At 43.2% G+C, this 25917-nt stretch overlaps 2 protein-coding genes across 3 annotated transcripts; one reads left to right on the top strand and one right to left on the bottom strand.

The window, feature by feature from the left end:
• The first annotated feature begins 236 nt into the window (after positions 1-236).
• LOC130127832 (myosin light chain kinase, smooth muscle-like) lies at positions 237-15060 on the top strand. The gene is made up of 14 exons (XM_056297554.1): positions 237-463; positions 3619-3753; positions 4704-4834; positions 5120-5276; positions 7096-7407; positions 7539-7635; positions 8085-8288; positions 9035-9252; positions 10187-10310; positions 11108-11260; positions 11989-12118; positions 12803-12884; positions 13032-13172; positions 13928-15060. The coding sequence occupies exons 1-14, from the start codon at positions 301-303 to the stop codon at positions 14131-14133; spliced, it is 2253 nt and encodes a 750-aa protein (XP_056153529.1). The 5' UTR covers positions 237-300; the 3' UTR covers positions 14134-15060.
• A 36-nt stretch (positions 15061-15096) lies between these two features.
• coasy (CoA synthase) lies at positions 15097-24385 on the bottom strand. Of its 2 annotated transcripts, XM_056297386.1 has the most exons (9): positions 22752-24385; positions 22083-22297; positions 21186-21317; positions 17860-18049; positions 17359-17423; positions 17171-17255; positions 16810-16907; positions 16075-16221; positions 15097-15892 (listed from the first exon to the last, which is right to left on the bottom strand). In XM_056297386.1, the coding sequence occupies exons 1-9, from the start codon at positions 23458-23460 to the stop codon at positions 15824-15826; spliced, it is 1710 nt and encodes a 569-aa protein (XP_056153361.1). In that variant the 5' UTR covers positions 23461-24385; the 3' UTR covers positions 15097-15823. The 2 variants fall into 2 exon arrangements, with proteins under 2 accessions (XP_056153361.1, XP_056153362.1); XM_056297387.1 differs by lacking the exon at positions 15097-15892 and having other exon boundaries at positions 16082-16217.
• Between the last annotated feature and the right edge of the window lie 1532 nt (positions 24386-25917).

Here is a 25917-nt window from a genome sequence, read left to right as displayed (position 1 = left end):
GGCACCGGGGGGGCTGTGAGCCCGCCTTTCTAATTGGTCCTTTGATAAACAGAATTGTTTCCTGTGCCATGTGCTGTTGAGAGCGGTGGGCTGCGACCGAGAAGGCCGTGCAAAAACAAAACCTCCTCACGGGAGGAGCTTGGAGGATGTGTGAATAGGCCTGCGGGGTGCGTGAGGTATAACAGTCACACACGCTGCTTTTATCATGCATTCAGTAAGTAGGAAACGCAACTGGAACAGGAACTGATCACGGGCTTTTTGAAACTCTTGTTATTCTTCTGTCAATGCTTCAACTCCAGGATGAACAAGGGTGGTAGGACCCCAAAGACATATGTGTCCACGTTCCGGCTGGACCTCAAGCCTGCCAGGCCTTGCTGTGCAGAAATGCCCAAAGAAAATGGACTTGATCCCAGCAAAAGGATGGTTCTTGTAAACAGCGAGTTGGGAATCTCATCCTCAACAGGTAAAAGCTGTGGAGAGCATTTCTCATTCTGCTGTATGATAGGAATTGCGTTGTCTATGATGCTTTGGGATGAAATGTTGTCCCAGTCTGCTGCAGGGGCTGACCTAGGTCTATATTCAACACTAGGCCAGTATTCAGTATGTCACTATTATTTTATTTTAGTCCACCAACACAAGGTTGCTGCTTTTTGTACATACATGTCAGGTATTTCATCCATTTGAGAACTTTTTTTCTTGTAAAACTGTTGTCCCACACTCCCGTTGGAGCCGCCTCTCCTGGCATTTCATGCTAAAATGTTTTTCTTGAAACCCATCGCGTGAGGGTTAAGCGCAGGACTGCCAGTATATCACCCCTTAGGTTAATCACTGACTCTTAAAACAATTACATGTTTAACCAAATACTTTGAATGAGGCAAGCTCTCCTGAGGCTGATAAACTTATCAAAACAATATTTGGGATGCAACTGTCTAAAATATAAAAAGGTAACTGTGATCGTTAACAATTAAGAAATGTGATCTTTTCGAAGTTACAGCAACGGCATAGTTTTCAGGTCGTACAATAGGCGAATGCATCTCAGCCTCCAAATTGTCTGGGCATCACAGGGGGCAACAAATGGTAATGTTCCTGGATGGGGAGCAATTGCAATTAGTGGCTCCAACAGATGGCGGGGTGTCTGCGTAGCTGTGAGCGGATCTGGTGGGAAAAAGTGTGAGCCTCTGCGCGTGTTATGTTCCCTTGGAGAAACCTGCAGCTGCAAAGGAAGGGGTTGTCATGTCCATGTGTGGAAGTCTAGGCCCTCCCGAATTGTGGAGTGGTGTCATGGTGGGACTTTAACACAACAGGGAATTGGACATGCCAATAGTCAGATGAAAAGGCAAGGATAGCAACCCCCATCCCAAAATGAGAAATACTTGAGAAGACTGGGGTCATTGCCCGTCACCCCCGCTCCTGCCCCCCACCAGCACACACACAGACAAACACACACTGTTCCCATTCCGGTATCCATTTGGATGAGGACCCACTTCCCTCTCTACACATTCCTACACCAAAATAGAGATACACGAATGTTTGTGTGCAATGTGAAAACTGTATGTGTACCAGATCAAGCCCCTTGTACTTGTTTGTGGTTGGTAATTCATTTATTTATTTTAATTTTTTTTTTAGCTTGGATGTATGTGTTGGTTTGGATAAGTGTGTTCTTGTAGTTTTTAGATATGTGTTTTTGTCTTTGGGTTGCACTCCTGTGGCCCGGGGCCGAAACGGCAATTCGTTTCATTTCATGTATGCAAGTACATGAAATGAAATTACAAATAAAGTGTTCCTGATTCCTGAAGTAAAAGCGATTGGGATTGGGATGGTGGTGAGAACTATGGAGCAGATATGGGCTTAGGTTGCAACTGCGGTGTTTGAGGCCAGACACATTATTTATGTTCAACACAATCAGTAAACTGTTTGTTTCTGTTGCACTTGTAATGAACATTTGGTAAGACAGCATATATTGTATATACTATATTTCCTAATCATTCATGTGCATTTTGTATGATGCATGCCAGTATATTCCCTATGAAAACCAGTGCTAAAGTACTGCACACTTTTGCATTTCATAATGTAATTCATTTGGGAAGCATGGCAATTACTGGAGGTAAATTTGCCTGCCCTGATCATCCTGTGGTAAGCTGGGGAACATCGTTGCTCTCCATTACATAACTACTACTACTACTACTACTACTACTATTACTACTACTGCTGCTGCTACAACTACTACTACTACTACTACTACTGCTGCTACTACTACTACTTTCGGCCTTCTCCTGTTAGGGGTTGCCACAGCGGATCATCCATGTCCATCTCTTCCTGTCCTCTGCATCTTCCTCTGTCACACCAGCCACCTGCATGTCCTCCCTCACCACATCCATAAACCTCCTCTTTGGCATTCCTCTTTTCCTCTTCCCTGGCAGCTCCATATTCAGCATCCTTCTCCCAATACACCCAGCATCTCTCCTCCACACATATCCAAACCATCTCAACCTTGTCTCTCTTGCTTTGTCTCCAAGCCGTCCAACCTGAGCTGTCCCTCTAGTAGACTCGTTCCTAATCCTGTCCTTCTTTGTCACTCCCAGTGAAAAGCTTAGCATTTTCAACTCTGCCACCTCCAGCTCCGCCTCCTGTCTTTTCATCAGCGCCACTGTCTCCAAAGATCTCCAAACATCCTGTCTCCAAGCATCCAAACATGCTGTCCATTATATAACAGTAATTCTAATGCCCATCCCACCTCTTTTCTGTCAAGATGCCAAACAAGCCCCCATCCAGTACCTGGAAGCACCTCGCTTCAAAGAACCACTGCAGAACCGTGAAGCCTCGGAGGGCAGCGACGTCACATTTCAAGGTGTTATCACCGGACGTCAGCCGTTAAACATTCCCTGGCTGCACAATGATAAGAGAGGCCGCCATACTTTTCTCGCCTCAATATGTCCTCTTGTCTCCATCAAGAGCGAGGCCATGAGTTAAAGATGGACAAATGCCGTGCTAAGAGTTAAAAGAGAAGCTGCTGGAGCACAGGATAGGTAAAGCAAAATGGAGGTTCCAGCCATAACAATGTCCTACCTGTGCTCTTAACCCATTATGCAATGACGGTCTGGCTTCTGATCAGAGAAAACAAAGGTTTATTTCTTTCCTAAAAGCCAATAAACATGATGTCAAAGTAACACGTGCAACTGAAGGCATATTTAGTGATGGTGCATGTGTGCAGCATCTGTGTGTGTGCGTGGGTGGGGGGGACTCTGAACATGAATTTCAAATAAATTAGAAGCAAATAAATGAACGCTTCTGTGTCCATGTTTCTCTCCATCCAGGTAAGAGGGTGCAGTCGAAACAGACTTCTTTCACTGATGGTGTAGCCACTCTAGTTGTGTGTGAGTGTTCACCAGGAGATGCCGGGATTTACACCTGTGCATCTGAAAATACTGCTGGGAAACAGTCCAGCAGTGCCGAATTACACATTACAGGTAGCGTAAGAGTAAAAGAGTCAGTGAGGAACTCACATAATTGAGGTCAAACGTCACATGCGATATAACAGCAAATCATTCTAGGTGATATTTATCTAAAAAAAAACAAACAATGCTTTTCACTTTGTCACTTTGTTGTGGAATGAAACAGGAAGAAAGGAAGTTCCCAGGAGGAGCAAAGAAGGGCCACCTGGGGAGTTCACATACAGGGAGGTGAAACCTGCAGGCACGCAGCACCGTTCAGCATCTGAAGACGAGAGCTCCCACAGAGAAGAAAAGGAGACAGGTAGATAGCTAATCTTTGCTGGAGCCCTGAAAAATATACCTTTTGTTCTCCCCAATTGTACTTGGACAATTACCCCACTCTCTGAGCCATCCTGGTCACTGCTCCTCCCCCTCTATGACCTGGGGAGGGCTGCAGACTACCACATGCCTCCTCCGATACATGTGGAGTCGCCAGCTGCTTCTTTTCACCTGACAGTGAGGAGTTTCGCCAAGGGGGCGTAGCGCGTGGGAAGATCACGCTATTCTCCCCAGCCCCCCCCCCCCCCAACAGGCGCCCTGACCAACCAGAGGAGGCGCTAATGCAGCGAGCAGGACACATCCCCACATCCGGCTTTCGAACCGGCGATCCTCGTGTTGGCAGGCAACCCGGACGCCCCTGAAAAATATACTTTTTCTTGCTTTCTCTTCCCCCATAGTAGTCCATCTTATCATGGCACAGCCACCATCGTATAGAAATGCTGCTAAGCACGTGGTACATTCAGTCAGTCAATAAGAGGATGGACGTTGTACCAGAGAATAGCATTTTAGTTATTGTCTGTGATATTGTAAGTAATCCAAAAGTATTCAGATTAGATTACATTATTTTTGTAATCCAATGTTACTGATTATAAAAATTGCCGTGTAATTTGTATCCGGTAACTGACCTCATTTCAAAGTAATCTGCCCCAACCCTGTCCTAGGGTAACTCCGCTGCTGCTCCTCTGTTCGCTCAGGTGGCTCATTACCTTCACCTGTTGCGTCAGGTCCACAAGATGGCGGCAATACCTGACGCAACAGGTGAAGGTAATGAGCCACTTGGCCGAGTAGAAACCCAGCAGCGCTGCTGGTGCCTGAATGCTGCACTGAAAACCACTGATGTAAGTTCCAGCAAAAAGGTAATTTAACGCTAAACCAAACAGTCCATTAATAATGCGCTTGTGTAACATGTACCCTGTCCCCGTCTGTCCTTAGAGCGGATTGTGGCGTTTTTAGACTCCCCTGAGCAGGCTGAGGTGCGGGTGGGAGAACAGGTCCGACTACACTGTGCGTTCAGGAGCGTGTGTGTCCCGGTGGCCTGCTGCTGGATTCATAACAGAAAGAGGGTAAGGATGACTGACCGAACTGCATTGTTGTGTTTGTGGATGTCATTTATTCCATTGTTTGACTCCTTTGTTGAAAACTGAGAGCGAACACCAAGTAGCACACTATTCCTGGCCCGTTTTACCTACAGAAGCAAGGTCGCCAATGCAGGTTGTGGACCATGCGAACTTTGCTGCTTTGTCCGCAGGGATTATGACTCGGCTACTCACACGGTTCCTGTGCCGAACTGCATGTCATTTGGAAATGCTGCAAAATGAGCTAGTGCAGTTTTCTCCTGCTCTCAATAGGTGGTTGGTGCAGGGCCGCGGACCTGTGTCCAGAGCAGTGAGGCTGAGAGCAGCGTGAAGATATCTCAGGCCTGTTCAGAGGACGCAGGCTCTTACACTGTGGTAGTGCGAAACCGACGAGGCACTGCCCAGCATACAATCTCCCTCGGTGTCATCGGTGAGACTCCTTAAGGCTTATTTAAGATCTCTACACAGGCTGTTTCTATTAGCTTAATAGCAGGCACTCTGATAGCAGGGCCTTTTTATTAAGTGTTCAGCAGTAAAACCCTCTTTAGTCCTCCAAATAGTGGATCAACATCCCTGTGTGCGGAGAGGAACTCTTGCTGCTCTACTTAGGAGTTCATTAGGTTTCCACAATGCTTCTGAGCGACGATACAAGCCTAGTTTGTTCCTTTCACTAAACGTGCTGTGTCGGAGTCTTTGAGTACTGGATGGACAGTAGATGAGAAAAATTTCTTTTGGCACAGACACAATGGTTGTTTATGTTATAAACTGAAAACACAAGCCGTGAACCAAAATGGGACAAGGCCTTTCCAGTGTGTCGTTGTGCCTCTATGCCGGTTCATGCCCTGGTCACAGTTCTGTCCAACTCCTGAGTCCCATTTCACTGCAAGCAAACGCACAAAACGGTTCAATTACATAACCGCTTGCAGCACTGGCTACCAACCAGCAATTAACCACTTCCATGTTTTCAGTCTGCAACCGACTTCCTAACCCTACCCCACCCTCGCACATGCACTGTGTGAACATACAAATAATATATAGAGCAGGGGTGCCCAACTCCAGGCCTCGAGGGCCGCAGTGTCTGCAGGTATTTGTTGCAACCATGCACTACACCGCTTGATTTAACTAATTAGCTCACCTCTTGGATCAAGGAGGTAAAGGAATTAGTTGAATCAGGTGGTGTAGTGCATGGTTGCAACAAATGCCTGCAGACGCTGCGGCCCTCGAGGCCTGGAGTTGGGCACACCAGATATAGAGAGAAATGGCTGCTTCACTACTGGTGCATAACGAGGTATTTCAAACAACTAGACAAAAAACTAGGTCTCACTATTAACTTCCTATGCTGCAATTCTCAAAACGGTTACAAAATGCTTAAACTAAAAAAAAAATAAATGCATGATTAGAAAGGAAAAGTCAAATGTAAATATACACATGCAACACTTGAGACCAAGAATGTAAAATTTAAAAAAAAAAATCAGTTTGCTTGTGAAAGATGTTCTTTGAAAAGTGATTTAAAGGATGATGTACTAAATCTGGGTAGTCGGAGTTGCTCAGGCAGGGTTTTCCAAAGCCTGGGAGCTCTGACGGCGAAGGCTGTGTTGTTAGCTAGATCCTAGGAACAAATTAAAAGTTGGGGAGAAAAATTGAATCATAAATAGTTTCTAGCATCACTTATTACTTTAATCATCATGCATTTCATACTGACTCCAAGAAACAAAAAGAACCAAAGTGAGAAATCAGTTTTTCTAGTTCTCTTTTTAAAAGCGCCCCCCCCCCCCCCCCCAGTTCAGCCTCTCTTGGCTATTTTTTTTTCTTCTTCTTCTTTGCCCTGGTACTCATCCCACTTTCATTTACATACAGCCTATTAGATCAAATAATTAAATTATGAAACCCTGCTTTCCCTTACCACCAACCCTTACGTGTCACTCAAAGGTCATCTCATGAATATTAATGAGGTCTAGATCACTCCTGTATGCTACTATACAGTTCTTGAGAGAACGATTATTAATAAAGATATAAAAATCTGTCATCTACAAATGCATTGTCGCTGAACATTTTATTCTGCTGTGTTTAAGGTTTTGAGACATAAAGTTAAATCTAATAAAATTTGGCCCAACTAAAAAGAGCCCTGACATAGAACCTCAGGCTCTTCCATGACCTGAAGTCTCAGATGCACATGTAACCTTCTCTGTGTAGAGAAACTATGAAGTTTGTATGAAAATTGGCTTTGACTCAACTGAATTTCTCTTCAGACCGTCCCCATCCTCCATCATCTCAGCCTGTCATCTCCCAGCTGTCCACCCAGTCATTAGTCCTGTCCTGGACGGGCCCCGGCTATGACGGAGGCTCCGCTGTCTTGGGCTACATAGTGGAAGTCAGGCAAGAGGGCGCTGACAAGCCTGGGATCTGGACTGAGCTGACCACCCGCTGTAAGAACACATCTTACCGTGTACATTCAGGCCTGGAGGCCTTGGGGGAGTACTGCTTCCGCGTCAGGGCCTATAACGCTGCAGGTGTCAGTGAACCAGGCCAAGAGTCCGACTGTGTCAAGATGGCATCTGCAAGTTAGTGATTTGCAGGGTTTATACAAAATGTTGAAATGGAGTGCTTAAGTTAAAAGCGAATTGAGTTTTCTTGTTTTTTATGTCAAAAGGAAATGTCCTCTGTCACCATTATATTTTGTTTACATCTGAAGGAGAAAAGAAAGGGGAACCCATAGAGTACATCACAGTGGTCACTGACACCACACATAAAGTCAAGGACCACTACAACGTGCATGAGAAGTTGGGAGTGTAAGCATTGATTTTTTTTGTCAAGTTATTGAAAAATTATCATTATTCCAAAATTGTATTTTTTTCCACACCATAGCGGGCATAGCCAAAATCAGAAGGGATCAAAAAATGCAAAGTATTAGGTTATTTTACTGTGTCATGTGAAAGCTCAATTGGTCCCTCGAGGGTACAATCTAATAATTCAAATTTATGTTGGGATTGACATCTAACTCGAATGTATTTTTATATCTGTTTGAAAGAGGTCGGGCCAACTCTGCTGTCATCTAAATGACTGTGGAGTTGCAGAGCTCCTGGCGTCGGCGTCCAGCTCATGCTGGTTATTTGTTTAAAGTAGAAACATTGAGCTTGGTTCAAGAAATCAACAGGAAGTGCTCGTGCTTTTTCTACACGATGCTTGAGAAGTCATTGACATTTTAATGCGCCTTGTTCTGATGAAAAACATTTTCCAGAGGAAAGTTCGGCCAGGTGTTTCGGCTGACCCACAAGGAGTCGGGTCAGGAGTGTGCGGGGAAGTTCTACCGAGGCCAGAGCTCCAAGGATAAGACGGCAGCCCGAGAAGAGATTGAACTGATGAACTGTCTCCACCACCCTAAACTGGTGCAATGTCTGGCGGCCTATGACACGCGCTCTGAGCTAGTCATGGTCATGGAATAGTGAGTATTTCTGAAGAAGAATATGCATACATGCGTGTGTGTGTATATGTTATGTGGCATGTTGTACTGAGATAGGGGTTCGGCCTAATTCTCCTTACAGTAGCTGAGCTCTTTGAGTATTGCAGCCCCAGTTTCACATCAGCTGATACTTGCTCTAAGAAAAGATCTCACAGCAGTCCTTGGTGGCAGCCATATGTGTCAATAAAGATCACTTAAACCAGTGGAAAACAGAATATGAGATGATTGCTATATCTTTTAGTTATTTTAAAAATAATAATTTTAAAAAAAACCCTCAATCACACTGTTCCATAAACTGATAATGTGATTTTTTTCCCCCTTTTCTTTTGAACACACATCTAAATGTATTAAGAACACATAATCCAAACTTTTAAGAGTTGGGATATATGTGTTCTTAGTTTGAACATGTGTTTTTGTCTTTGTGTTGCACTGCTGTGGGCCTGAGGAAATGATGACATGAAGTGAAATGACTGTTCCTGGTAATATGCTGGGCTCTGGTTCATAAAAGTAAAGTGGGACATTCTGGTCTTGGATACCATGAAGTGTGACTAGTGGCTGTAGTATATAAATCCCATTTTCAAAATCAAACTTTTTTTCCTTCTTTATGGTTTGATCCTAAAATCTTCAATATTCATACAGTGCCCAAATGACAAAGTAAATGGTTGTTGTTGTTTTTTTGTTTGTCCCCCCCCCCATGCACAGACTTATTTGTGTTTCTGGCTGTCCAGCATTGCAGGTGGGGAGCTGTTTGAGCGCATTGTGGATGACAACTTTGAGCACACAGAGCCAACCAGCGCCCGCTACATGCAGCAGATCCTGGAGGGCATGCAATATGTCCACAAGCAGAACATTGTTCACCTCGATCTCAAGCCGGAGAACATCGTTTGTGTGGACACTACTGGAACGCGAATTAAGATCATTGACTTTGGCTTAGCCAGTAAACTGGGTGAGTTTTACCTTTGTGGTTGGAGTGTGTGTCTGACTGGCCTATGTCAAAGTGGTGTGGATACTGGTAGGGGTTTGCGACAGTCTGGTCATGCAGCACTTGGAGCTTAATATGGGGGGGGGGGTCTGGAAGTTTTAACAAGAATTCTGTTAGGAGTCTGAACTATCCTGTGTTTATATATGAGTGCAAACATTAAAGAAATTAAAATCAAAATTTCCTACAAGCCTTTGAGGTCTGCAGATGGGAAGACGCTGGCCTTTAGTGTCATACAACCACACATCGCCCATGAACTTTCTGTAGCTTTGTCGGTTAACCCTCTGAAAGGAAATTACCCCTGTGCAGTAGTACTAAAAATGCATGTGACACAAAGTATATACATTCAAAACACTCATGGCAACATGTAACCATTTTGAGAATGAACTTGGTTTAATTATTTCACATATACCATATCGGCAAAACCGTATTTTGACGTGCTTGACTTCTGCAAGATCTGCTGTCATCAATTAACTGACCTGTTTAAACATGGTAAAATAATCGAGAAAAACCATTACCACTGTGATCCTTGGTTTTGCAAACAATCGGATGTATGCAGTACAAGTTGTATTATGACTCCTCGGGTTAGTCTAATTACAAAGGCAAAACCTAACCTGCATTTCAGGTCATACTTGAGTCATAATTTAATAATGCAATGAAAATCGGTCACAACACATTTTCAATGTTTCCTAAAGCTGCTGCTCTTGTTTTAAAAAAAAAAATCAATACTATTAAAGGTTTGTCAAAAAACAAGTCTACCCTATCCCTCTGCCCCCAAATATAAGTTGTATAAGCGTTGCTAAGCCACAACCGTTCTAGAAATTGACCATCCTTACTTGAACCAAAATACTACGGTCAAATATCTACATGTGCACATGTTAACGCTTGTCTTCTCCTTCAGAGCCAGGTAAAAGGCTGATGGTTATGCATGGGACACCTGAATTCGTGGCTCCTGAGGTGATAAATTTTGAGCCTGTGGGTCTGAAAACTGACTTGTGGAGCATTGGAGTCATCTGTTTCATCTTGTGAGTCAAACAGCCATTGTTGTGGTGCAGACTGTGGCTACAATAACCAATAGTTTGCGATCCATACTGTAGTTTGTGCTCTCGCGATTGTCCCAAATGTAAATGCCGCCATCTGCTGGTAGTATCTCGTTACTACTGAGGAATTGGTGCGCAACACCAGCGGTGGAATGCCCCATGGATGTAGTTCTGCTTGGTTATAGTGTAAACCTAATACTGGCAGGACAGTTTTTCACATTGACTGAAAACCCAATGCAAACATACCCCAAGCAAATGGTGTAAATAACATCTTCTTGGTCAGCTAACTTTTGATAAATTTATGATTAAACATGTATAAATGATTGACTGTGCAACCCAACTGTCACACACCTCAATTAGAATGATACTCGAGTAGAAAATGAGTTTCATATTTTTTTTATCACAATATTAAGTGATGAAATGCACTAAATTTGGAGATGTATTATGAAATTGTAAATGATCTTACTTTCCCAGATGGGAACCCTGATATTCTTGTATGTGAGTAACCCTGATATAGGGGTCGTTACACAAAATTATGACAGGATATTAAATAACATGCCTTGTGCAAAATTGAACTGTGTGCCATAACTAAGTTGAGAGTATCATGGTAAGGTGTGTGTCTGTTTGCTTGGATAAAGATCAGCAAGATTTAATTTTCATTTGTATAGCAACTCAAAATGTCCTTTTACTTTACGCATTTTTAAAATATGAATGAAATATATTCACATTTCTAATGGATGGAGGGGGGGCACTTTGTCACTTTTTTTTTTTTTATTCTCCAGGCTAAGTGGTGAGTGTCCCTTCCAAGGGAACAACGATGCAGAAACGCTGGCCCTGGTCACCGCTGCCCACTACGAGTTTGATCAAGAGAGCTTCGAGGCCATCTCTGACCAAGCCAAGGAGTTCATTAGCGCCCTGCTCAATAAAGATCAGAGGTTGGTCTGCAGTATATCCAGCCCGTTCCATTGTCCCGAATTTTGCTGGGAAAACTTCCCCAAACTCAAGACACCGATGCTTAACCAAACTGAGCTACAGATGAATCGGTTGTACCACAGGGGGTGTCCGTCTTTTGTCAAATGTAATAAATGCACAAAAACTACTCAGCTGCAAATGCGTTGTATGATAAAATAACAGATGAGGAATTTTGTATCTGTAAGTGGAAAACCCACTTCTCCGCATTAAGCACTGTGGCTCTGACAATTCCACATTTTGCTTTTGGAATTATAGCAAGAGGATTTTGAATGATGTGGGTTTCAATGGCAGCTATCATTCCTCTCTAGCCATGGAAAAGTAACTTATGATCACATGTCGGCTGTTTTTTAGGACTCTTCTCAGTGCAGTGTTTTTCTATTCTCGGTAAACATTCTGTATGCGGTCACGCGGTGCACTTAACATGACACTTAAAATTATAATGTAGCCATCAAGGTGTTGACTTTCAATCACGGTAAAGCTGGTTACCGTTTGTGCCGGATTGCAGGTCATATGTAGGTTTGCATCCCTGTGTATGTTCTGGCTCTGGATGACTGTACATGCACAAGACACTGATGGTCTGTTTTCAGAAGTACATTAGCCACTCCTAATACATGAGCGCTGCATGTGTCGTGTGTGAGACTTTTTCATACTGTATTGTTTGTTGGTTCAGTCACCACCTGTTCTGATCTAGATGCCGGCTGTCGTGTGACAAGGCCCTGGCCCACCCCTGGATGGCCTCTTTCACCGCTCTGAAACTCGGTCCCACCAAATCCCTCAACAAGGGGAAGATGAGACGTTTCCTGGCCAAGCGCAAGTGGAAGGTAACATGCAGCTGATACAGGTGGTCTGTCGACATTCACACATGCCTAATGAACAAATGGGAGGGCCCAGTGTTAGCACTGTTGCCTTACAGCAAGAAGGTCCTGGGTTCGAACCCCAGGCCATCCCGGGTTCTTTGTGTGCAGTTTGCATGTTCTCCTCATGCCTGCGTGGGTTTCCTCTGGGTGCTCTGGTTTCCTCCCGCCATCAAAAAGACATGCATGTTAGGGTTAATACTCCTGTCTGTGCCCCTGAGCAAGGCAATGGAAAGAAGAGCTGGAGTTGGTCCCCAGGTGCTGCAGCTGCCCACTGCTTCTATACAATAGGATGGGTTAAATGCAGAGAACGAATTTGATTAAGAATACAATGTAGAATAAAGTGGCTTTCAACTATTTGATCCAAGTTGGCTGAACAGTTTGTATTGTCCATTAGTTGTGGTACAGTGGGGTTGTTGGATAAGAGACTTGGTTTAAATTTTCTCCATTAGAAAGCAAGCGTATGTTGCAAAAAAAGTTAACTGGCATGGAATCTTGGTACTAGACTTGTAGTTCGGGGAAAATTCCCCAATGCTAATTTACCCAAATTATAGTTATTCAATATTGCTGTCGGTGCAGCCCTGTGACAAATCAAGTTTAAAGTTCTTTATGCCAGGTGCTTGATCACAAGTTTGTCATATGACCCTCCAGAAAACAGGCAAGGCTGTTCTGGCCCTTCAGCGGATGGCTAACCTTTCCAACAGACCAGACTCTCCTGGCAGCCCCACAGACGGTAAGACAAACACACACACACAGTGCCCCTAAAACACACAGGCTGTGTATGGCAGATGACTTGTCTGTTTGTCACTTTAAAGTTCCCCATTTGCCATCAGCAAAGCCTTAGTTCTCCTTTTTATCCACCATCATCCTCCCTTTGCAGAGTCTTGCTGGAGTGAAGAGGCAGAAGAGGCCATCCAGTCCCTCGACAAGCTGCTCCATATTGAGCCTCGGTTCCCGCGGCCCCTGAAGGACGCCACGCTACCAAAGGGAGCTACTGCCAAGCTAACATGCCATGTCAATGGTAGGATACCAGAACTTTAAACTGTAAGAAAGGACAGTGTTTTCTGGAGAATGCAGGTTCCAGTTGAAGACAATATGCAATGTATGGCTTGCAATGTCTGGCACTATTTTTCCATAATGAGCTGGCTCAATGCCATCATAGTCCAGATCTTGCCCTCAGAAGCAACTTGACCAGGTCTGTTGTATGTCCTTCTTCTGAGGTGTGTATTGTGGCGCAGTTTTATCTGAAATATCTTATTTACCACACAGGTTCATAATTTCATGCTGAAATCTGTAACTTCCCAAATATATACCTCCCTCTGGCAGCAAGACAACAAACAAGGCCATTGTCGTTTGTGTGCCATCAGCTCAGTGATTGTAGACTTGATATAACTTTTCCAGTTGAAGCAGCATCGTGACATTTCAACCCTTTTTGAGCTGGAAGATGTTTGCTGTTGCACCAGTGTTCATCCTGCCTGGTCCGATATTTCCGGAGCAGTACATATGGCGTGTCTAACCATTGTAAAAATGTCAGCTAGTATTATGTAATCTGACTCCATGGTCCAGATGGATAACTCTTGAAGAAAAATCCAAGATTTCAGCTTTAAGCATATTTATGATGGTATAAAGGGCACTTATCCATGAAAGAACTAGAATTATGTTTATGCTGCTGATAATCTCACGATTAATCATTTGAACATGTTAAGCTGGCATAATGCATGGTCTGATTCTTTTTTTTAATAAATCTAACATTATGGATTTTATTTCTATTTAAAGGCTACCCACCACCAGAGGTGGAGTGGCTTCAGAATGGGGAACTGGTGGGCGAGTCGTCCAGAGTGACCTTGGAGCAAGATGAGGATGGCGTCTGTTCTCTGGTCCTTTCTGACCTGGGGCCCTCTGACTCTGCGGTTTACAAGTGCAGGGCCACCAATGTCCTGGGCAAAGCAATATGCTCTGCCAAACTGACGGTGGAGCTGTAAAGGGAAGAGACCCGAGGCAAACCAGTGAAGGTACTGGTGGTGCCCGGACAAGTGTGACAATAGTTGCCCTCATTTAGAGGAGGACTCCTCTTGGCGATTCTAGAAGGATTTTCAATGGAATTATGATAGCCCTGGACATTTGCATTGGCTGTGAACTCTAAGATGGAAAAACAAGCAAGCATGCAGCTGCTTCAACCTACTTTCAAGGGGAATAGACTTCAATGGTCAAAGGATTGGGTTTTGGCACAACCACTCATCTTTTTGTTACACACATCACCTGTTATCACTTCGACTGTTTTCTTTAGTAACTGTTATGCTGGGTTATAAACACACAGGTGGTTCAAATTAAAACGATATACTATTGTAATTACTTGGCACTGTTCACTGCACCATTTTTGTCAAAACCCTTTTGATTTTTAAAGCTTTTGTTTTTTAATGCTTTTATACATTTCAGTTTGATTGGAAATAAAATGGAAACTTGGCATTAGACTGAATTTTAAACACTACAGCGTTGTTTTGAAACGATTCACCCCATGGTAATGAGCCAATGTCCACAATAAAGGTAAATGATGTTCTCAGAAAGGCATATGGTGACGAGTCGTTTAAAATCACTGTTCGTTGTCCCTGTGGAATGGCCACAAACACATGTCTAATTCATGGAGCACCCACTTCCCTCAGGTATATTTAAGATGAGTTGTATGGAAAAATAACATTTGAAATAAGCTGTGTGTTTGTTGCTGAACTTCTTACCTAGAGTTTTCTTTAGTGTACAGAGGTCGATGCCAAAGACCCAAGTCAAAACAAATTTGTTTCTGGGTAACAATTTGTAATATTGGGCTATACAAATTGACTTAACATTGCTACAGGGCAGCTAGCTAGCTAGATGGATACTGACCTACTTAATTACTTTCATTTTGTATTTGAATGCGTCCTGTTTGAAAATTGTCATTTGAGTGATAGATATGATGGTCTGGCGGCCTGCCCAGGGTGTCGCCCCCCTGCCACCCAATGACTGCTGGGATAGGCTCTAGCATTCCTGTGACTCTGAGTAAGGATAAGCAGTTTGGACAATGGATGAATGAAATATGCTTTAATTGCACAGTAGAGACAGTCTTGTTAAATATTTAACTCATCGCCCAGCCACTAGTTAATTTCCTACATAACATACGGCTGTTTGACTAAGGAAAACCTTGTAGTGTTGACACAGTCCAACCTTTTGTTAGCAACACTGGGATTTAAACAATTTTTTTTTTAAGAGGATCTTGGGGGACTGCTGGATGCTGTGCAATCAGTTTTAACATACTAGCATCCACATGACTGCAGGATGTTTTCGGGGGGGGTGAAATTATTTAAAAAGAAGTTCTTCAAACAGCAAAAACACCAATTTCTTCAGTGCGCAAGGAGAAATTTTGCAGTGCTCCTCTTCCAACATTTGAATCAAACAAAAAAACAAATTAAAAAAAAAATGTTGAAATTTGAATATCATCTTTGACAAAGGAATGAGGGCCTCCTTGTATTTGCTGTTATGGCACAGTGACCATTAGGCACATTGTCCCAGGGTGTTTCAGTGAGATTTTTCTGCCACATGTCAAAGGCCCTGACATGGTTGTGCTTGGTTTGTTTAGTTCACTGTTGAGATTGCATGTGAAACTTGAGGGAGCCAGGCAAGCGTGGCGTGCTCTTTCTGCATTCAGGATGGCAAGCTGGCTTCCTTTGTCTGTGGGATTCTCTTTTGGAGAAGATTCCAAGCCTTTAGTACCTTTTTTAACATAAAAGACAAGACAAAATATCATGCAATATCCCTTTGGAATATCTGATATACAAGGGGCTCTTTTTTTTTCTACTAGACATTACTGATGCAGACATCATGGTCAATATTGCCTTCTCCAGTCAAACTGAACCCCACAGTGATGGGCCGGTGGGGGTATGTCTGAGACTGACCTGTTTCTGAGTGAACTCTGGCTCCCATAATGTGCTGAGTACCACATTGGCGTGCTCCACCAGCTTGGTGTTGGACCACTGACTCTGCAGCCTGCGCAGGGCGTCCTCCGTGGTCACACTGTCCCGCTGTGTTATCCTCAGTACTGCCTGGGGAGGGGTTGGAGGGGACATGAATGAGAATCGGAAACTGGGGTGTCCCGCCTTGATGATCAACAGGATGAGTGTGCCTATACATTTTGAATTTTAGCTCATGTCTTGATTCATGCTCAATAATCCAAGTAAGGAAATCACAGAAAGTTGAATCAGTCACTTAGATGAGTGATTAAATGTTGTCCAGATGAACTAATTAAACTTTCTGTGATTTAGCTAATTATATTTCTCTACCAAGTACCCGGTAGTGTAACATCTAAGTAGCTGTATAGTTGAGTTCATTAGGTAAAATTTCTTAAACAAATCAGGCTTCTTTTTTTTTAAAATGAAAATTATGTGACAAATGTCAACAAAGGAAATTCATTTGTGGAGTGATGTGCCAGGCAAAAATACACCTTCTTTAGATTCTCAGATGAGATATGTGGGGCAAGTTGTGCCATTCATAGGATATTTTCTAACAGTCACTCCTAGTAGAGTGGGGAAAGACTCCACCCCACCGGAGAGCGAATGTCACCTTAAGTGATGTAAACACTGCTGTAACATAGTGAGCCATAGTGAACCTTGGGTATGTGAAAGACGCCTTACCTCTTCCTCTGGGATGATTGTGACCCAGATTTCATGCACCATGTTCTCCCAGCCAGCCTCCAGGAGAACCGCTGCATCCACCACACACACCTGCTTACCTGAGTGGTAAAAATTGTCCAATTAACCCTTGTTTTCACCCACAAGCATCAAATCCCCTCAGCCATTTATGTTCTCTACCACAAAGGTCTCAGCTCCACATAGCTGTGCATGATGAGCAATACAATGCCCCACAAATTATGAACAAGTGTGGGGGGGAAAATAATTTGAAGTTAGTCTATGCAAAGAACAGCTTTAATTGTTGTACAAAAAAAAAACTTAAGACTACCCCCCCCTCCCCCAAGGTCAGACAGAATAATACTACCTTCCTTTCTGGCTTGCTGGATTCTCTCGTTGACCAGAAGTGCAATCTCTGGCCACACAATGTCAGTTAGGGCTTTTAATCGTTCCTGTGAAAATAAATCGCTTTAGCATGCAAGGTGCATTATATATACAATACACATCTATCCTGTGGTAATGTGGGAGGAACATTATTCATACTGGCTGAATTACCTTATTTCCAAAAACCTTTTTTCCTAGCGCACGTCTGTTGATAGTTTTATCTTCATTCAGAATATCTAAAGAAAATAAAAGTTTACACAGTTGCACTGAAATGCTTTTTTACTCATTTGGACATCTGGTTGTATTGGTATCGAATGTAATGACCACAGGAAACATGCAAAAAAGATATAAAAAATGTCAACCACCACAGAAGAGTTATGTTGTATTGTAGAGGCAGATAATCCATTTAGTGCAAGGAAAAATATCCATAAAGCATTTCTAATTTCCATTTAACTTTCTGAAACTCTTTACAGACTGCCTTATGTACAATGAATTTGTTCCCTGATTACATTTCCCCATTCAAATGATCAACTGAATCCACTATGCCTTAATTCAAGGGATCTTGTTCTCTATCTTGTAAATTTATTTAAAAAGAAATTTCTGTAATGACAGCATTGGTAGAAACAAAGCAGAAAAGCCTATAACGTCACCTGGTGGCAGATGTTCCCTCACCTGAGCCGAATTCCTCCAGTACGTGCTGGTAGGCTGCAGCACCTGGCCGGTATGTCTCGTGGCCCAGCTGGTCACTGTCAATGCGGGCTGCACCCAGAGCCTCCAGCCGCCTGGCGATTGAGCTCTTCCCACTGCCACTTCCTCCCGTCAGGCCAATCACATATGGGAGTGGAGGAAGATGGGACATGTTCTAGCTCAAGGAAAACAGAAGCCAGGTTATGAGAGAGAGAGATTATTTGCAGTACTTGTACTAGCGTACCAAGGATCTTGGCTTACATCATCACAAAAGACATAGTATCTAGGAGTGGGACAATAGAAATGGCCTTTTAGTAGATAAATCTTGAAGCTTTAGATTTTCATCTTACAATGCACTAACTTTTACTCTTTTTGTTTTTAAATGTCTTTATTGCCTTATGTTGCGTCTTTTAATGCCTTTCATGTTTTATGTAAAGCACTTTGAATTACCTTGTTGTTGAGATGTGCTATATAAATAAAGAGAAGAAGCTCTTCCAGAGTGTGGTTTTGGTGTGCAGATGTCATAAAGATGATCAAGTGGTGGGCACGGTGATGTTTCAGTAAATTAAGCCTTTGACAAAGAAATGTGTGCTAGAAAGCCAAAAATCATTGGTCTGCATTCATCCTATAAATTCTTACTTGACAAAGAGTATACTTTGGATCAAATGATCATCTCCTAGTGAACTCATTCCAAAGGTTAAGTGTGTATATATAACTTTGTTAAAAGAAACAACGGTAGGGGGAGTGCTCAACAAATAAAGAGCAAAATAATCCAGTGAGTCAAGTAAATTCTTTATGAGACAGTACAAGCCTGTTTCATGCCACAAGCAATCATCAGCTGTCAATAAGGCTACTCGAGGAAAGGACATACCATTTACTGCCTCGTCATGCACATCACGTGCATATTGTCTAAGAGGTGCAACATTCAAAAACACGTGATCGCTAATGGTCCAATGGGGGGGTGTTGGCATTTGTCTATTGTCATGATTTATTTATAATTACAAAAGAAGCGCTTGTATCTAGTATGTCTGCAACTGCTGGCCAATTCAGTCCCATTATTCCATGTGGACATTTCTGGTTTGTAAATGATAAAATATTTTTCAGTTAGACATAGATTGCACATTTTACTACTGGTTGAATATTCAACCATATACACTGAACAAAAATATAAAACAACACTTTTGTTTTTGCTCCAATTTTTCATGAGCTGAAATCAAAGATCTAAGACTTTTTCCTATGCACACAAAAGGCCTATTTCTCTCCAATTTTGTTCACAAATGTGTTTAAATCTGTGTTAGTGAGCACTTCTCTTTTGCTGACCTAATCCATCCACCTGACAGGTGTGGCATATCAAGATGCTGATTAGACAGCATGATTATTGCACAGGTGTGCCTTAGGCTGGTCACAATAAAAGGCCACTCTAAAATGTGCAGTTTCAACTTGAAAAGAGACATTTATTAAGCACTGAACTGTGGATTTCACAGATATGCATGTGGTGTGACCACCATTTGCCTCATGCAGTGCAACACATCTTTGCATAGAGTTGATCAGGTTGTTGACTGTGACCTGTAGAATGTTGGTACACTCCTTTTCAATGGCTGTGCGAAGTTGCTGGGTATTGGCAGGAACTGGAACACGCTGTCGTATACGCCGATCCAGAGCATCCCAAACATGCTCAACGGGTGACATGTCTGGTGAGTATGCAGGCCATGCAAGAACTAAGATGTTTTCAGCTTCCAGGAATTGTGTACAGATCCTTTCGACATGGGGCTGTGCATCATACTGCAACATGAGGTGGTGGATGAATGGCACAACAATGGCCCTCAGCATCTTGTCATGGTATCTCTGTGCATTCAAAATGCCATCAATAAAATGCACCTGTGTTCGTCGTCCGTAGCATATGCCTGCCCATACCATAACCCCACCGCCAGCATGGGCCACTCTATTCACAACGTTGATACCAGCAAACCGCTCACCCACATGACACCATACATGCTGTCTGCCATCTGCTTGGTACAGTGAAAACCGTGATTCATCCGTGAAGAGAACACTTCTCCAAAGTGCCAGACGCCATCGAAGGTGAGCATTTGCCCACTCAAGTCGGTTACAACGACGGACTGCAATCAGGTCAAGACCCCGGTGAGGACGACGAGCATGCAGATGAGCTTCCCTGAGACGGTTTCTAACAGTTTGTGCAGAAATTCTTTGGTTTTGCAAACAAATTGTTGTATCGGCTGTTGGGGTGGCTGGTCTTAGACAATCTTGCAGGTGAAGATGCCAGATGTGGAGGTCCTGGGCTGGCGTGGTTACACGTGGTCTGCGGTTGTGAGGCCGGTTGGATGCACTGCCAAATTCTTAGAAACAACTTTGGAGACGGCTTATGGTAGAGAAATGAACATTCGATTCACGGGCAACAGCTCTGGTGGACATTGCTGCAGTCAGTGTGCCAACTGCATGCTCCCTCAAAACTTGCGACATCTGTGGCATTGTGCTGTGATCAAAACTGCACATTTTAGAGTGGCCTTTTATTGTGACCAGCCTAAGGCACACCTGTGCAATAATCATGCTGTCTAATCGGCATCTTGATATGCCACACCGGTCAGGTGGATGGATTATCTCAGCAAAAGAGAAGTGCTCACTAACACAGATTTAAACAAATTTGGGAGAAATAGGCCTTTTGTGTACATAGAAAAAGTCTTAGATCTTTGATTTCAACTCATGAAAAATCAGAGCAAAAACAAAAGTGTTGCGTTTATATTTTTGTTGTGTGTGTATATAATCTCCAAATTGCTTATCCTACTCAGGGTCACGGGGATGCTGGAGCCTATCCCAGCAGTCACTTGGGGGGTAGGCAGGGAGACGCCCTGGACAGGCTGCCATAAATATCTATCTATATATATATATATATAAAATCCAGTGAGTCAAGTAAATTCTTTATGAGACAGTATAAGCCTTCTTAATGCCACAAGCAATCACCTGCAGGTTTGTACTGTCTCATAAAGAATTTACTTAACTCACTGGATTATTTTGCTCCTTATTTGTTGAGCACTTTCCCTACCGTTGTGTTTCTTTTAGCAAAGTTGTGTGTGTGTGTGTGTGACACTCTGGGATGCATCTCTTTCCAAGATAAGCATGCTACTAATTCAAAAAAACAACACAGCCATAATGATTTCGGACACGTACCATGACAAAATGTGTTTGACTGCAATCTTATTTCCTCAACACTCCTTTTTATTTCAGTCCTCTAAATAAAGCCAACAATCAGCTGCAACAGAAAGCTGTAGAAAGGCAGACAATGTTGAGGGCCTTACTTTAGGGGTGGTGAGGAGGGTGCCCAAGAGACGTGAGCGCAGGCTAGAGGAACTGATCTTCTCCTCCTCTGTCTCTGTGTGGTGGGCATCTTTCAACAGCTGGATCTCGTGGAGGACCAGACTTGGAAGACCCTGGTTCAAAAAAGGCACAGGAAGAAATTCCAGATAAAGTAGAAAACACTAACACTTTGACACCCACCTCTGGAGCCAAAAGTGCCCCTGCTGTTGAAGAGGTCAAGTTTCTTTGCATAGCCCTGAATCAAAGTTACATTCTCAAAGGGCTTCACATGCTCACAGTGAAAACGGGTAGATACAGTAAATCAAACCTGCTACCCTTAGACACTTGATTCGAATGAAATGTTAGAGAACCACCTCCTATACCTTCCCTGGTCCGTAAATCTCTTTCTTCCTCTCTGTGTTTCAGTAAAGTTAAAAAAAGAGAATAAAGACAATGGACTAGCAAACAAAGCTAAACGAAATAGAAGCACTACTTACTATAGTTGTTGCTGTTCACGTCATGAGAGTTCAATGGGGCTCTACCACTGACTAAAATAATATATAATAGTGTCCATGATTATCTCCAATACCACCCACTCTAAGTTACTTCATCTATTAATTTAAAGGCACCTGAGCAATTTTTAAAAAAATTGTGTGTAAAATTCAAAGTGTTCATGTGACCACTACTATAATTAAGCAATCTTGAAGAGATAATGACTTTTATACTCAAGAAAGGTCCTGGGAAAAGTTATGGACAAAGATATAAAAGCACACACACATTTCTTTCAACAGCACATGCTGCTGGAGTATTGCCATTTAGAAATGTTAGGATTAAAGCACTGTTGGCCTAAGGCTCTTCTAGGATTGCATATTTTCACAATTGTCCATTTCCTGACTTACATTGTCAATACGTCTTCTGTTTACAGCTTCGCCTCCCTTCCTGGTCTCTTCACTGACCACAATGCACTGCAGCTCAGAATCAACCACAGAGGTCCCAAATGGGTCATCAAGGGGAACAATCTCCACCTCCAGTGAGGGTTTGATGTCCTGTAGGAACTCCCTGAGTCTCAGGACCCGCACAGAATAGGGCTCAATCAGCTCTTTGAGGACCTTCTCTGAGGCCAAGAGGGAGAGGAGGTAAAGGGTACAAGCTTTAATTCGTGTCACTTTTCAGCCTCAAATGGAGTCTTTCAGTGCAGTGCTCTTTTCTATGTGTCATATTGTGTTTTGTTAAACTTTGTTCTACACTTCAAATGCACATTTGGCTACTCATTACACTTCTCTTTACAACTGCAGCCACAGTGTATCCAATGTTTTTTGAAGGTGAATAGATAAACTGCACTTTGCCTCTTAATAACTGTGAGACTGTAACAGTTTTTTTTGGATTCTGCAATTTGGATTATAGAGTTTCATGACACAAAAAATAAAGTGAAACAATGAGAGGGTAATGAGGTCAGCAGTATCCTGAACAATCAGGAATACTGTCAGTTAATGGTCTCATCTCAACCCCCTCACTCTAGTCATGCAAACCACCTGACTTACTCATTCAGCTCACACACAACCACTCACTTTTCAGCATTGCTTGGTCACAGACACCAATAAGGAATCTTCTGTTAGCGAGCAGGCACGAAATGTTGAGCAGCGTCTTGTGGGCACCATGGAGTCGGTCAAATGTCCCCCCTACCACAACATCATTGTAGGTCTCCAAGGGTTCCATCTTATCATGACAATTCTTCAGTTGCCCCTCTTTCGCCTGTTCAACCCCCTCCTCCTCCTGTAGTTTCTCCAGTTGTGGGTGGAGAAGCACTGAAGCCAGGCCAGGGCTACAGACGTAGCAGTGGCCGGCATAACGTTGCAGGCACTTGCTAACAAGAGGGTACTGGCCTTGGTCCTGCAGAGGAAAGTCTGTTAGCACCACCTCCGGAAAATGGGAGAGGAGCTGCGGTGAGGGAAAGGGGCAGCTTGGGTTTGTGCCCCCTGGGCTGGTGGCACCTGGCTGGGGACGGATATTAGTCAGTAGCACACGCACATCCAGATGCCCACACACGTCCGCCGCATTGCTGTAAAGGCGGGTGATGAAGCTGGACAAGTCCACCACCGGAGAGATGAAAACAGGCCGAGGCTGGCTCCCACTTCCGAGGTTAAGATCAGGGTGGAGGTGGACGTACAGAGTCTGGTTCACTACCTGGGCAGCTGAGCTGAGGACCGGGGCAATTCGCAGAGGGAGGGTGTGCAGGGGTGAAGTGAGTACAAGGATGCCCGTACTGAACATGGACATGTTGCTGGCTTGATGTCACTAATGTATGCGCTTGTCACAGCGTCTGAGGGGTGTCTGTTGGGGTTGTGAAAGCAAAGCTTGCGTTTTATTGTGTTTGTTTTTGCCTTGAATATCGAATCTGGCGTCAACAAAACGGTCCTAACTTAGGCTACAGCTGTACTGTTGAGTCTATTTAAAAAACGACAGTTCTTGGACAATCTACATGACTGTCCCCCCTAAATGTCTGTTAAGTGTTAACTTGGACAAATTGATCAGCCAACATTATTCACGTGAGGAAATAAAAAGCAACGACAGTTAAGCCTCCGCGGTTAAGATAACATTGGATAATTGCACTTTATCACCTCTTATTTCGCCTGCACACAGCCAAGCCTTGTGTGTATATCTGAAGATCGTGTTGTAGTGTTGTTATTCTATGTTAAGTACACTGACAAGCCACGAAACCGGAGTCAAATCCCATGTATATGTGCAAATAAATGGCCAATAAACATGATTCTGATAACCGAATGACTTGTTTTAGGAATCAAGTTACCTGCCTTGCAAAGCCTTCATGCTACCATCGCCTGCAGCACTTGTCTGGAAAACCCTGCTGCCCGGTACTCTTACAATACAGTCATCAGGATAGCAAATGATACTCGTCGGCGCTACTCAGGCGTCTCTCTATCTAACCGGTAAAACTAGCGTTAGCCGTATGAACACTAGACAGAATAGACACAGGCTACAATTATGCTAAACTGTTCAGTGTTGCCATTTGTTATAGTCTGCCATTTCGCAAAAGCTTACCAGCTTTCGAGAAATCTAACGCAATGTGAAGAGATAAACTCCTCACTCATGCAGGTGGTCAGCCAACGATTCCACGTTGCGGAACGTCAAACGTTATACTACTTCCACTAACACCCAAGAGAGACTCCCCAGTATTTCCAGTTTAGTCCAGTCGATCTAAACCCGGAACTCGCTTGGGCTTTACAAGCTACATGATTGGTTAAGCAACGTGCCCCAAGACATCTGGGAACAGTAGTCCATATGACCGGCGCGCTCAGAAAACGCTTACTGGCGTCCCTGAATGCGACGCGAGCGAGCGTCAGCGGGGAGAAAAAAATCAGTGTGGGTTTTTGAGCGCTGCGATCCTATGGACTACAGTTCCCAGACTCGATGGCGTCACTTCCTCTCTCTAAGCTTTTTTTTTTTAAATCGCCCAAGGTTAAAAAAATCACGCAAGGTTAAAGGAAACGACGTTACAGACTGAGGAACGTACTAAAAATAAAATGTAAAAAAAATCGAACAGATTAGGCCCTAATATTTAGATTCATTTAAGTAACAGACCACATTTTCTCGCTTTTTTACGTGTACACATAACGCAACAGTTTTCATGTAACGTGAATATTTTCAAGACGGTTTTGTCCTCTCCTCGGTACAATAGAACAAGTTTAATTTCAAAATCTGAATAAGGAATTTACCCAGTAAAATAAACACGTTTACAATGTTGCCGATAAGTCTGTGAACTGTCTCAGATCTTAGTTTAGAACATGTCAACGTTCACTTGGAACGACTCCCATTATTGTGTTCTGACAAATCGTGTTGCATTGTGGGTTAACGTATTTGTGTTGGAGCCAAATGCTGTTTGTTTTTGGGTTTTCCCCCCCCCTTACAAATGTCTCGGGGCTTGGAGCCCACAATAATAACCTCCATTTTGTCGGGGGTTCAATGGAGAAAATGAAAAACACAGTTTCTTATAACAGCCATGCAGTAATGAAACGTGGTGAACTCGTTAAAGTTATTTGTTTTAAAATGTTAATCATCTGCATAATTATTTGCATAACTATGAAGATTAACAGCCCTACTGTGCTAAATCCTGTGAAAGCAATAAGGGGCCAAATAGTACAATAACTACTGAAAAGGACCATTCACAGAGGACTGGGGAATAGTTGCAATCACAGCATTGTAAGATGGCGACAGATGTACTCTTGGCCCCCCTTGATTCAGGGATGGTCGTTCCCTCTTAACATAGATGGCCTCTTTGATGACTCCCCGTTCAAACCAGCGTTCCTGCCTATCAAAGATGTGCACATCATCCTTGAAAGAGTGGCCACTGGCCTGTAGATGGGTGTAGACTGCAGAGTCCTGGCCTGACACGTGAGCTCTCCTGTGTTGAGCTCTCCTGTTGGCCAGCTTCTGTTTAGTTTCCCCAATATACAAGTCACTGCAATGTACTGTGTTGTTTATAAGGGGTGGGGATACCTGCAGTCAGTTTAGACTGAAGAGGTCACTTAGTTGAGTAATGAAACATACTATCTGTCAATAAACGGATCAAGATGAACTGATTCAACCTTCCTTGAACCCCAAATAGTTCCCCCAAATTTCTCTTTCATTATGAAAATACATAACACACCTCTTTTTTACATATTTGCACAAATATATACATGATCATTAGAACAAGAAGAAAAAGCAAGATACAAGACA

The sequence above is a fragment of the Lampris incognitus genome, chromosome 17 (genome assembly GCF_029633865.1).
Source record: "Lampris incognitus isolate fLamInc1 chromosome 17, fLamInc1.hap2, whole genome shotgun sequence".
Taxonomy (NCBI): domain Eukaryota; kingdom Metazoa; phylum Chordata; class Actinopteri; order Lampriformes; family Lampridae; genus Lampris; species Lampris incognitus.
This window is presented reverse-complemented; position numbering and strand designations above follow the sequence as displayed.

Coding starts and splice junctions, on each gene's coding strand:
- LOC130127832 (XM_056297554.1), top strand. CDS start 301: ATGAACAAGGGTGGTAGGACCCCAAAGACATATGTGTCCACGTTCCGG. Junction 7,636..8,084: donor GTGCATGAGAAGTTGGGAGT/GTAAGCATTGAT, acceptor AACATTTTCCAG/AGGAAAGTTCGGCCAGGTGT. Junction 11,261..11,988: donor CTGCTCAATAAAGATCAGAG/GTTGGTCTGCAG, acceptor GTTCTGATCTAG/ATGCCGGCTGTCGTGTGACA.
- coasy (XM_056297386.1), bottom strand. CDS start 23,460: ATGTCCATGTTCAGTACGGGCATCCTTGTACTCACTTCACCCCTGCAC. Junction 18,050..21,185: donor CCCTCCTCACCACCCCTAAA/GTAAGGCCCTCA, acceptor TCCTTGAGCTAG/AACATGTCCCATCTTCCTCC. Junction 17,256..17,358: donor AAAAGGTTTTTGGAAATAAG/GTAATTCAGCCA, acceptor TTATTTTCACAG/GAACGATTAAAAGCCCTAAC.